Source organism: Electrona antarctica (assembly GCF_951216825.1).
Source record: "Electrona antarctica genome assembly, chromosome: 21".
Taxonomy (NCBI): domain Eukaryota; kingdom Metazoa; phylum Chordata; class Actinopteri; order Myctophiformes; family Myctophidae; genus Electrona; species Electrona antarctica.
This window is the reverse complement of record NC_136802.1, coordinates 1713103-1726821: the sequence shown is the minus strand read 5'-3', so window position 1 is coordinate 1726821 and position 13719 is coordinate 1713103. Positions and strand designations below refer to the sequence as shown.

The 13719-nt window shown below is 47.5% G+C and overlaps 1 protein-coding gene across 1 annotated transcript in view; it reads right to left on the bottom strand.

The window, feature by feature from the left end:
- Positions 1-13446, bottom strand: part of LOC306913789 (low-density lipoprotein receptor-related protein 1-like) — a gene marked incomplete at its 3' end in the record, with an annotated part of 277756 nt that extends 264310 nt beyond the window's left edge. The window contains exon 1 of the mRNA XM_079490601.1: positions 12346-13446. Coding sequence (XP_079346727.1) covers positions 12346-12490 — 145 coding nt within the window. The 5' untranslated portion in view covers positions 12491-13446. The remainder of the gene's footprint in view (positions 1-12345) is intronic.
- Between the last annotated feature and the right edge of the window lie 273 nt (positions 13447-13719).

Below are 13719 nucleotides of genomic sequence, written 5' to 3'. Positions count from 1 at the left end.
TCACTATTATGGCTATATAGCTATATAGGCCGAAAATGCTTTTCTTTTTGCAATTTTCTGCCGAATATTTTCTGCAGCCGAATATTCAGTGCATCACTACATCGAACAGAACAGAACATCAACAGACCCATGAGGCTCAAATGATTCACAGAAAATCATGGGTACAAACATTCCTCATCAGATAAGACCGCAAATAAATATTGTATTTACGTATTACGACAAAATAAGTATATTTATTTGTGTAGTTCTTCCTTCTTCATCATGTATTTATTGTATATCGGTCATCAACTTGTGTGAAATAAACGTGTGACGAACGATTTGAATCCTCACGTGAGAATCAATGCGGTGAGAAACGTTATTGACAGAAGAGTTCATCTCCAGACAGAAAGACTGTTGTTGTTATTGTTGTTGTTATTGTTATTGTTATTGTTATTGTTATTGTTGTCCAAACATCTTCCATCTATTCTAAACTGTGTCTGCTTCTATACTACTCCAGCCAGGCCGAATGCCAGGTGTGTGTGTGTGTGTGTGTGTGTGTGTGTGTGTGTGTGTGTGTGTGTGTGTGTGTGTGTCTTGTAGCCTTGGAGCGCTCAGCTCTCTGAAATGAAACTGCAAATGAGCAGGTTCTCTCTCCACAACATGTGAATGTGAATCTAAATGTGCGTGTGCATGTGCGCGTGTGCATGTGCGCGTGTGCGCGTGTGTGCACAATCAGTGCAACCGTAGAAGGATTGAACAGTGTGTAGAACATTTTAGGCAAGAAATGTCCAAGATACAAGTGAGTCAACTAAATCTACAGTTGATTAAGTCTGCTGCCATTTTAAAATCTTTGAGAAATGACAGAGTTACCGTGTGGGGGTCCCCAGCTAGGGGGGGTCCCCGGAACACACCCGGGTGAGGGTCCCCAGCTAGGGGGGGGGGGGTCCCCGGAACACCGAGCCCCCCCTCCCAGGAACACGCCCGGGGTGCCGGCCCAGTTCGTGCCGGCCTTGGCGTGTCCGAAACGGTGGAGAGATGACAGAGTTAGCGCTCAAAAAGACCTCTTACACAAATATGTGATTACGTGACTAAGTGGGAACGTCGTGGCTTTCCAGAAACGTGTCGTAACTGTACGTGACTCTAGTCCAGACCCCCCCCCCCCCCCTCTATCCCCCCTTTACCGCCCCCCCTCCCCTTCCCTCTCTTATCTAATCTAGACTCTATATACGGTGAGTCACTCTGTCAAAAATGAGCTTTCTTTCCAAATAAGAGAATTCATTCATCTGGCCAACAATGTGACACGGTGAAACAGAATACAATGTGACACGGTGAAACACAATTCATTTTTTTATTCAGCAGCAGCACAAAAAAAATAACGTTTCGACATTGTGACTAACCGCAAAACGTTAGGAAATTATTCTTTCTGCTGCCGCTGAGTAGGAAGACAAAGTTCATGCAAGCCCGCTTTGCCCCACGAAAAGTAAATCCACCTCTCCGAGAACGGTGGATTAATTTTAAAATATCTCTTTGCACTTTTAGAATTTCCATTTTCTAATAAGCAGCGTGCTTTGAATTTGTGGGCGGTAAAGACGAGACAGACAGACAGACAGACAGACAGACAGACAGACAGACAGACAGACAGACAGACAGACAGACAGACAGACAGACAGACAACACAATTAAGAGAATGTAGAATAATTGTTATTTTGATCAACGTTTGCCTGTTATCTCTTCTAATGGTACCGACATCAATACAGCATGGTGGACCCAATCTTATCCACAACGACAACAACAATATTCTTTAGTTTTGTCTACTGTTTAACCCATTTCGGGCAGGAACCCCTTTGTGTTTTAAGCATTATGTTATACTTTAGCCATTGAAAAATAGCAGATCTACAAGTTAGATGGGATAGTGCGGCACCGAGTGCCGCGCTATGAACTTGTAGGTCTGCTATTTTTGAAAAATCGTGAAAATGTATTGCAAATCTTTGAATATATATTCTTTCACAGCCAAAGTTTTTAACTCAAATCTTTGCTTCTGGGGGGTCCCTGGAACAACATACTTTCAGTTGGGGGTCTGCGGCCAATTACATATATTTTTGGGCGTCCTTGACATGAAAATGTTTGAGAACGACTGACATAGAAACATGAGGTTGTTCAGAAAACTGTCAGGATTTAGAAGACATTATTTTGTAGAATGGTTCCCAGGTCTTCCGTGGCTCAAATGCAGAATAAAACTAGAAAAAGTGCCCTTCTGGGCACAGGTCTCCACCAGGAGGATAAGACTGTGTGAGATGTTTGGCAAAATGTTTAGGAGTAATATAAACATGTTTGCCTTTGATGACAATTGGATGACTTGAGGCATTTTGTTCCAAAAATGTGTTGTGCAAAAATCAACCTGTTGGTGGCGCTATAACAGGCCAATGTGAAAAGGGTGGGATATATTCCTCAGCCTAGTAAGAAAATGTGTGAAAGATTTCACGTAAATTGCATGCTGCGTTCATGATTTGAGGCTTTTGTTCAAAACGGGGCAATCTTGCAAACTGTGAAAGCCAATTATAGCCAATTAGGATGGAATATGAAATATCGGACAGATCCGACTTGAGCACATGACCATAGAGATACTGTGTAAGGATTTGTGGACAGAATCTGGAGGAGTAATATCAAAAAATGTGTTTTACAAAAGTCGGCCTCCTGGTGGCACTATAAAAGGCAGATGCGGAAAATGAAGGTCAAAGGTTTGTCCTTGGCCTCTAGGGAGTGTGCATGCAACGTTTCACGCAGATCGGTGCAGTTTTAGGTAAAAAATGTGAAAAGCTGCCTCATGGTGGCGCTATAACAGGCCGTTCTGGAAAATGCGGGGCAGAGGTTCATCGTTGGCATCCAGGGAGTGTGTGTGCAGAGTTTGGCATCGACCGGGTTAACGGTGCCGGAGATTAGCTGTACACAGACGGACGGAAGGAAGGACGGACACACACACACACGGACGGACGGACACACACACGGACGGAGTGCAAAACATACTCTCTCCCCATGCCTTCGGCCTGGTGGAGACAATAATGGATCTCATCTCAGTATAAAGACTCATTCTGATTCTCCCACAGAAAGACAAAGACAGAAAGACAGAAAGACAGAAGCACAAATAAAAAATGTCCAGCAGCTCATTTAGACGTTCTCCTCGCTGACCTCGTTAGTGTTGTGCTTCCCCCCCACCCCCCCCCTCTCCTCTCTACCCCCACCTCCCTCCCTCCCTCCCTCCCTCCCCACCACGCCACCGAGTGGCGCGCTACGAGCTTGTAGGTCTGCTATTTTTGAAAGATCGAAGAACAACTGACAGAAACATAGCTTGTTCAGAAAACTGTCAGGATGTAGAAGACATTTTTAGAATCTGATCTCAGGTCAAAATGGGTTAAAGCACCAAAAGGGGTTCTGGTTCTGAATGTGTTAAACCCACACAGTGGACAGAAGAATGCAGGCCTGTCACTCTGTTATTTCAGAGAGTGTCGCTTCGCTCTGTGACTTAATTCAATTCAATTTAGTAAAGTGAATCTTTTTGATACAGACGGACAGTCATGGAGGCAAGACTAACTGTCCAGGAGAGGAGAAAAAACGGATTTTCTTTTTTTTAATGTAAAATGAGTTAATAGTACAGGGCAGACTCTTCACATTCTAGAGCATGTCTGAAATAAGTGTCAGAGCTGAAATGGACATGTCCCTGGAGCAACATACTTTCAGTTGGGGGTCGTCGGCCAATTACAGATATTTTTGGGGTTCCTTGACATGAAAATGTTTGAGAACGACTGACATAGAAACATGAGGTTGTTCAGAAAACTGTCAGGATTTAGAAGACATTATTTTGTAGAATGGTTCCCAGGTCTTCCGCGGCTCAAATGCAGAATAAAATAATGGATCTCATCTCAGTATAAAAACTAAGGATTTAAAACCACACTTTTATTTATGTACGCTATTTATTATTTATCTTAAAATGTAAAGCTCTACAAGGGTCCATTTGGTTACCAACTCTCCATCATTTCGGGGACCACCACCTGGCTGGAAGTCCCCCGGGTGGTCCCCAGAGGTACCTCTGGTTGAAGTTTTCAACAGGGGTGTTCTAAGCATTATGTTATACTTTAGCTATTGAAAAAATAGCAGATCTACAAGCTCGCGGTACGAGCTTGTAGATCTGCTATTTTTGAAAATGTGGTGCAAATCTTTGAATATATATTCTTTCAGAGCGAACATTTTTACTCAAATCGTTGCTTCTGGGGGGGGGGCTGGACCAACATATTTTCAGATGGGGGTCGGAGGCCAAATACGTGTAATTTTTGGTGGTCCTTGACATGAAATATTGAGCACCATACTGACATAGAAACATGAGGTTTTTATTAAGTGGTGCAACCACTTCCTTAAGTGACTATGTGTGTGGGTGGGTCTCTGGCTGGCTGGGTATGTATGAGCACGAAAACAGCATGGTTGTTTTTCACCACCTGTGCGCAACCTAACACACACACAAACACACACGCACATATTAACTGTATATATGGTGATTGTGGGTGTGCCAGTACAGTACAGTACAGTACAGTACAGTACAGTACAGTACAGTACAGTACAGTACAGTACAGTACAGTACAGTACAGTACAGTACAGTACAGTACAGGGACCCCCACACGGTAACTCTGTCATTTCTCAACCGTTTCAGACGCGGGGCGGTTCGCCGGAATCGGGCCGGTAACCTGGGTGCGTCCCTGTGGGTCTGGAACTCCCTCCCCCCCCCCCCCCCCTGGGGAACCCCACACAGAGTTGCACCACTTACTTCACACGGGTGTGATTTTTCAGAATTCTGTCAGGATTTAGAAGCCTTTTTTTTTTTTTTTTAATCGGCCTCAGGTCTAAATGTGTTAACGATCCTTCACATACAGTAGAAGAACATGAAATGGAGCCTAATTCAGCAACTTAGTTCAAGTTAAATCAATTAGAGGCTGCGCTGCGATAAAGATGATTGTTATTTTTATTTTCCTTAACCGCGCGCACGCACACGCGCGCGGCGCGCCCTCTGGTATAATCATCAGAAGTATAAGCCACTCCGTGTCAACAAAGCCACGCCCCCCTGGCGCCCCGTGCTATTGGTCATTAGCAGAGGAATGGATTTAACACGTCGACTGGAGTTAAGAAGCTTTAACAACAAAAGATTGAGAAACAAAGAGAAATGTTAAACGCCTTTCTCGTCTCGTGCCCTTTACGGACCGCGACCATCGGCCGAGGCACGGACCTGCGGCCCGTGGGGGGGGGGAGCTCACGGTTTCAGGCGGTGTCTTTGCTCGTGGACACTTGGAGGAGGAGAAGCCGGGGAATCGACGCGTTGTGAGCTTGTAGATCGGCTATTTTCAGCATGCATTCTCCTCTAGTGAAAAACTGTAATTTGCGCGATGGCAGGCTCTCAAAAATCTGAGAATCGCGATCTCAATAATTTGTTGTGGAGGAAAAATCGAGCTTCACATTTTGAGCGAGAATCGTGGGTCAAATGAGAAACGAGTCAGGAATATCGTTCCACTGAACCAGAGCCATAGAGGAAGAGAGTTACGACAACTACGTTCACTTCATGGGGCTTCAGTCCAATGGAGGCTCTCCTACATAGACCTCTATTGGCTTCAGTCCAATGGAGGCTCTCCTACATAGACTTCTATTGGCTTCAGTCCAATGGAGGCTCTCCTACATAGACTTCTATTGGCTTCAGTCCAATGGAGGCTCTCCTACATAGACTTATATTGGCTTCAGTCCAATGGAGGCTCTCCTACATAGACTTCTATTGGCTTCAGTCCAATGGAGGCTCTCCTACATAGACTTCTATTGGCTTCAGTCCAATGGAGGCTCTCCTACATAGACTTCTATTGGCTTCAGTCCAATGGAGGCTCTCCTACATAGACTTCTATTGGCTTCAGTCCAATGGAGGCTCTCCTACATAGACTTCTATTGGCTTCAGTCCAATGGAGGCTCTCCTACATAGACTTCTATAGGCTTCAGCCCAATGGAGGCTCTCCTACATAGACTTCTATAGGCTTCAGTCCAATGGAGGCTCTCCTACATAGACTTCTATTGGCTTCAGTCCAATGGATGCTCTCCTACATAGACTTATATTGGCTTCAGCCCAATGGAGGCTCTCCTACATAGACTTCTATAGGCTTCAGTCCAATGGAGGCTCTCCTACATAGACTTCTATTGGCTTCAGCCCAATGGAGGCTCTCCTACATAGACTTCTATTGGCTTCAGTCCAATGGAGGCTCTCCTACATAGACTTCTATTGGCTTCAGTCCAATGGAGGCTCTCCTACATAGACTTCTATTGGCTTCAGTCCAATGGATGCTCTCCTACATAGACTTCTATTGGCTTCAGTCCAATGGAGGCTCTCCTACATAGACTTCTATTGGCTTCAGTCCAATGGAGGCTCTCCTACATAGACTTCTATTGGCTTCAGCCCAATGGAGACTCTCCTACATAGACTTCTATTGGCTTCAGTCCAATGGAGGCTCTCCTACATAGACTTCTATTGGCTTCAGCCCAATGGAGGCTCTCCTACATAGACTTCTATTGGCTTCAGTCCAATGGAGGCTCTCCTACGTAGACTTCTATTGGCTTCAGTCCAATGGAGGCTCTCCTACATAGACTTCTATTGGCTTCAGTCCAATGGAGGCTCTCCTACGTAGACTTCTATTGGCTTCAGTCCAATGGAGGCTCTTCTACTTATATTGGCGAAGAGTGACAAATAAGTCCTGGACCGGAAGTTGGCAGAATGCACTGGACTCAGGGCAACAGCCCAGCTTTAATGATCTTAAATCCCTTTATTTTAGATTGTTGATTGTAGATTGTTTTTAGTAATAGTACAACATAAACATTACAGAGACTTGTGTTGCACACATGCCTAAAAATGCTGACATTTGTTGAAAACAAATGTCGTTGAAGACAAAACAATGCATTTCCAACTCCATCTTGTCCCTCTCCAACTCCATCTTGTCCCTCTCCAACTCCATCTTGTCCCTCTCCAACTCCATCTTGTCCCTCTCCAACTCCATCTTGTCCCTCTCCATCTCCATCTTCTCTCCATCCAGGCTGCATGAACAGTGCTCGAGCGCTCAGTCTGTCGTAACTCTGTCTACTCTGTGGCTCTGAGCTATACTGGAGGGTCTGGTACTAAACTATACAAACTTCCTCTCTGTTATAACTTCAGTGTGTTTACCGTTCTGAAGCCCCTCGGGGGGGAAACAAGGTCTTTCCGCTTTGTGACGGACGGCGACTGAAGTCTTTTTGCAGCGACACTAAACATTACTTCCGGACGGACGGTGGAAAGAATGATGAGAATTCTTGTGTGTTTTTCCTCCAACGGGGGCCTCCAATTAGCAGCTCTGCAGACTAATTGGACCCCGTTCGTTAATAGGAGGTTCCCCCCGGCTAGCACAGCCGCACAATGAGCAGGTTTTTAGGTCCCCCCCCCCGGGAACGACGACGACAACAACAACACTGCATTCCGTCTGCCAATCAGCTTTTACTCTGCACTGAAACGTCTGTAAACATTCTTTATTTCAATTGTTTTGTCGGGTGACAAAAAACAAGAAAAGAGCATGATGTGCTACTAGCACTGAGAGGTAATATTCATGATGTGCTACTAGCACTGAGAGGTAATATTCATGATGTGCTACTAGCACTGAGAGGTAATATTCATGATGTGCTACTAGCACTGAGAGGTAATATTCATGATGTGCTACTAGCACTGAGAGGTAATATGCATGATGTGCTACTAGCACTGAGAGGTAATATTCATGATGTGCTACTAGCACTGAGAGGTAATATTCACAGCTGCATTAACTTAGAGAGAACAGTAGTAGCGTGCACACGCACACACACACACACACACACACACACACACACACACACACACACACACACACACACACACACACACACACACACACACACGCACAAGCACACACACACACACACACACACACACACACACACACACACACACACACACACACACACACACCAACGTGCGCAGCCTGATGACTGTAAGGTATGGAACTTAACGCCTCTTTGATAAACGCCTCCTTCTGTGTGTGTGTGTGTGTGTGTGTGTGTGTGTGTGTGTGTGTGTAGGAGTAATTGTTTCCAGGTCCTGCTAGACGTGCGTGTGTACGCACACGCGTGTGTGTGTATACGCGCGCGTGCGTGTGTGGAGGAGTAATTGTTTCCAGAAGTCCTGCTAGACAGACGTGCGTGCGTGCGTGCGTGCGTGCGTGCGTGGCTGTCATGGGGAGGGAGCAGGTTTTGAACCTTACATGTCATAGTCAGTGTTGCCAGGTTTTTTGCGAGAGAAACCAGCAATTGGGTCAATGAAAACAAACCCAATAGAATAGACTATGAGCACTGTATAAAATATGAATCTACATACACAATAACGGCTATTTGGAAAATAGCAGATCTACAATGCCTGCCTGCCTGCCTGCCTGCCTGCCTAACTGCCTGCCTGCCTGCCTGTCTGTCTGTCTGCCTGCCTGCCTAACTGCCTGCCTGCCTGCCTGCCTGCCTGCCTGCCTGTCTGTCTGTCTGCCTCGTAGTGTACTAGCTGTGACAGAGTTGCTTCCAGCAGACAGACAGGTTTGTCACTAGCCGCAATTTGCAACTCTAGATTTTTTTGTATAAAAAGGGATGACTCTAGAGTTGCAATACCCTCCATTGACTCCCCATTCATCCAATTTGCGTTTGCGATCTTCTTGTATTAAACAACGTTAAACTCACCAACATCTGCCAAGCTTTTGTTTCATAAAAATCCACCCTAGACATGTTGTTATGAGATACTATCTGTCAAGACATCCTCTGCAGGTGATTCTTTTTCTAAGTGTTGCAGTTTGGAAGCACTTGTTTTTATTAAGGGGTCGCGCTGCTGCCTCCTGCATTATGTGCAAATGTGAAACAGGTGGCACGCAGGGCCGTTCAGTGACTTACGACGAGTGCTTCAAAACTCCAGCACTTGAGAAAGAATCACTTGCACAGAATTTCTTGACAGAAAGTATCTCATAACAATCATGTCTACGGTGGATTTTTATAACACAAAAGCTCTGCAGATTGAAAGAGGATCATTCAAGCTTGGCCTAGAGCTGCAATGTTGGTGAGTCGTTTAATACAAGCAGATCGCAAACGCAGATTGGATGAGTGGGGAGTCAATGGAGGGGATTGGTGATGAGTGGGGAGTCAATGGAGGGGATTGGTGATGAGTGGGGAGTCAATGGAGGGGATTGGTGATGAGTGGGGAGTCAATGGAGGGGATTGGTGATGAGTGGGGAGTCAATGGAGGGGATTGGTGATGAGTGGGGAGTCAATGGAGGGGATTGGTGATGAGTGGGGAGTCAATGGAGGGGATTGGTGATGAGTGGGGAGTCAATGGAGGGGATTGGTGATGAGTGGGGAGTCAATGGAGGGGATTGGTGATGAGTGGGGAGTCAATGGAGGGGATTGGTGATGAGTGGGGAGTCAATGGAGGGGATTGGTGATGAGTGGGGAGTCAATGGAGGGGATTGGTGATGAGTGGGGAGTCAATGGAGGGGATTGGTGATGAGTGGGGAGTCAATGGAGGGGATTGGTGATGAGTGGGGAGTCAATGGAGGGGATTGGTGATGAGTGGGGAGTCAATGGAGGGGATTGGTGATGAGTGGGGAGTCAATGGAGGGGATTGGTGATGAGTGGGGAGTCAATGGAGGGGATTGGTGATGAGTGGGGAGTCAATGGAGGGGATTGGTGATGAGTGGGGAGTCAATGGAGGGGATTGGATGAGTGGGGAGTCAATGGAGGGGATTGGTGATGAGTGGGGAGTCAATGGAGGGGATTGGTGATGAGTGGGGAGTCAATGGAGGGGATTGGTGATGAGTGGGGAGTCAATGGAGGGGATTGGTGATGAGTGGGGAGTCAATGGAGGGGATTGGTGATGAGTGGGGAGTCAATGGAGGGGATTGGATGAGTGGGGAGTCAATGGAGGGGATTGGTGATGAGTGGGGAGTCAATGGAGGGGATTGGTGATGAGTGGGGAGTCAATGGAGGGGATTGGTGATGAGTGGGGAGTCAATGGAGGGGATTGGTGATGAGTGGGGAGTCAATGGAGGGGATTGGTGATGAGTGGGGAGTCAATGGAGGGGATTGGTGATGAGTGGGGAGTCAATGGAGGGGATTGGTGATGAGTGGGGAGTCAATGGAGGGGATTGGATGAGTGGGGAGTCAATGGAGGGGATTGGTGATGAGTGGGGAGTCAATGGAGGGGATTGGTGATGAGTGGGGAGTCAATGGAGGGGATTGGTGATGAGTGGGGAGTCAATGGAGGGGATTGGTGATGAGTGGGGAGTCAATGGAGGGGATTGGTGATGAGTGGGGAGTCAATGGAGGGGATTGGTGATGAGTGGGGAGTCAATGGAGGGGATTGGATGAGTGGGGAGTCAATGGAGGGGATGGGGTATGAGTGGGGAGTCAATGGAGGGGATTGGTGATGAGTGGGGAGTCAATGGAGGGGATTGGTGATGAGTGGGGAGTCAATGGAGGGGATTGGTGATGAGTGGGGAGTCAATGGAGGGGATTGGATGAGTGGGGAGTCAATGGAGGGGATGGGGTATGAGTGGGGAGTCAATGGAGGGGATGGGGTATGAGTGGGGAGTCAATGGAGGGGATGGGGTATGAGTGGGGAGTCAATGGAGGGGATGGGGTATGAGTGGGGAGTCAATGGAGGGGATGGGGTATGAGTGGGGAGTCAATGGAGGGGATGGGGTATGAGTGGGGAGTCAATGGAGGGGATGGGGTATGAGTGGGGAGTCAATGGAGGGGATGGGGTATGAGTGGGGAGTCAATGGAGGGGATGGGGTATGAGTGGGGAGTCAATGGAGGGGATGGGGTATGAGTGGGGAGTCAATGGAGGGGATTGGTGATGAGTGGGGAGTCAATGGAGGGGATTGGTGATGAGTGGGGAGTCAATGGAGGGGATTGGATGAGTGGGGAGTCAATGGAGGGGATTGGATGAATGGGGAGTCAATGGAGGGGATTGGTGATGAGTGGGGAGTCAATGGAGGGGATTGGTGATGAGTGGGGAGTCAATGGAGGGGATTGCAACTCTAGATTCATACCATTATTTAAAAACATCTAGTGTTGCAAATTGTGGCTAGTTTGCACTAGTAGTTACCTATAGTGAATTGTCATGATTTAGACTAATTGGCTTCTGATATCTCACTGATATCTCACTGATATCTCACTGATATCTCACTGATATCTCTCTGATATCTCACTGATATCTCACTGATATCTCATTGATATCTCACTGATTTCTCACTGATTTCTCACTGATATCTCACTGATTTCTCACACGCCATCAACTGATTCCATAGGATATTAGCAGGCCTGCCTATTGATTGATTTTTGCAGAATGGCTACATTAGGCCTGACGTCGAAATAAAAAATAAGTCCTACAAGTCCTTTGTAAGTCCTACAAAACAGACCTACAAGCTCTGTAGATCTGCTATTTTTCAATAGCTAAAGTATTACATGATGCTTAGTTAAAACACCAAAAGGGGTTCCCGCCCAGAATGGGTTAACTACATTATATCAGGGGTGGGCAACTGCAAGAAAGCACAACTCAATACAGAGGCTGTTAACTGTGGACGACACTGGTTTACTACACGGTCCACCATGTTCAATTCATCACAACATTTAGAGACGTACAAATATATACACTTCTAGCCCATATCACAAAACAAACAGGAAATCCTCATAAAAGGAGGTAAAGAGGGAAAAGATAATATACAGTGAGGGGGAAAGGGGTGGGGGGCGGGGGGGAGCTTATGATAATAAGCCACAAAGTATAACCAACACTGCGTGCACACACACGCACACACACTGAGCGTGCGTGTCTGTCTAGGCGCATTGTGCCAGGCGAACACACTGATCTGACATTGCAACACGTTCACGTGTGGCGTGGAGACAAAAGTCAGCTTCCACACACACACACACACACACACACACACACACACACACACACACACACACACACACACACACACACACACACACACACACACACACACACACACACACACACACACACACACACACACACACACACACACACACACACACACACACACACACACACACACACACACACACACACACACACACACACACACACACACACTCGTCTAAAAAATAAAATAGGCGCTCAATGTTGAGTCAGTTGTTCATCTCATTTGTACATTACATAAAACATATGTTCATTTTCAACGACAATATTGGAACAACCGATGTGTGTGTGTGTGTGTGTGCGCGCGCGTGTGCTGTTCTCACCGTCCATCGCCGGCTGTGGGACCATCACCTCCAGACTGTGCAGAAATCCCAGCAGGCAGAAGAAATGAAGTAGCAATCCGTGTAGTGTCGCCAGCGGCATGTTGTTGGCTCTACCGGCGACAAGCGACATCACCACCATCACCATAGATATCACACTGTCTGGTCTGTGTTCACACAGAGAGCAACGTACGCGAAATCAAATGCGGCGATGCATCAATCAATCTGTTCTCTGGTCCACCAGTCTGTGAATTAAAGAAACGCTGGAGGTTTTGCAGACACAATATGTGTTATCCTGGCGAGGATATGATGAGGATGATGATGGTGATGGTGGGGAAATAAATGCGTCTTTACGCTTTACGGTGCGCAACGAGCGAATTAAACTGCTGTAACGCTGTTGTAGTCCGAAATGAAGAAGGTTCTTCAGTTCTCAACCAAAGCAAGGCTCCTCCAGATCCACATCCAGACAAACCGTTCAGAGAGCGGTCAGTCCAGCTCTGCAGCCCCGGGGTTAGGTGCCTGCCTGGCGGCTAGTGCTGCCTCCCTTCTGCGGGGTTTAGGTGCCTGCCTGGCGGCCACTGGGTGTCTGCCTGGCGGCCACTGCTGCCTCCTCTCTGCGGGGTTTAGGTGTCTGCCTGGCGGCCACTGCTCCCTCCTCTCTGCGGGGGTTAGGTCTCTGCCTGGCGGCTAGTGCTGCCTCCTCTTTGCGGGGCTTGAGTGTCTGCCTGGCGGCCACTGCTCCCTCCTCTCTGCGGGGTTTAGGTGTCTGCCTGGCGGCCACTGCTCCCTCCTCTCTGCGGGGTTTAGGTGTCTGGCTGGCGGCCACTGCTCCCTCCTCTCTGCTGGGTTTAGGTGCCTGCCTGGCGGCCACTGCTCCCTCCTCTCTGCGGGGTTTAGGTATCTCCCTGGCGGCTTACTGCTCCGGGGTTTGGGTGCCTGCCTGGCGGCTTACTACTGCCTCCTCTCTCCGCTCTAGTGTGGATGATCCATGCATGTATGGAGCCTCAGTTTAGTTGTAGACCCTCCACGGTGTGTCTGCTGGCTGTTAGCGGCTCTAAACACAGCAGGCTGTTGGAGGAGAACAGCATCAAAGCTACGCTACTGTAGTGTTTGTTGCTGCTTCTTGTTCTAATCCTCCTCCTCCAGATTCTGGTGAAGGTTTGAAGAGAAGGAAAGCAGAGCAGGAGGGGAAAAAAACTGTCGCCTCGACGCTGTGTTTGTTTAGCGTTCTCTCACTGAGGGCTGAGGAAGGAATGAGAGAGAGAGAGAGAGAGAGAGAGAGAGAGAGAGAGAGAGAGAGAGAGAGAGAGAGAGAGAGAGAGAGAGAGACTCCCAGCCAGCCACAGCAGTCCTCCCACCTCTCTCTGTGTGTGTGTG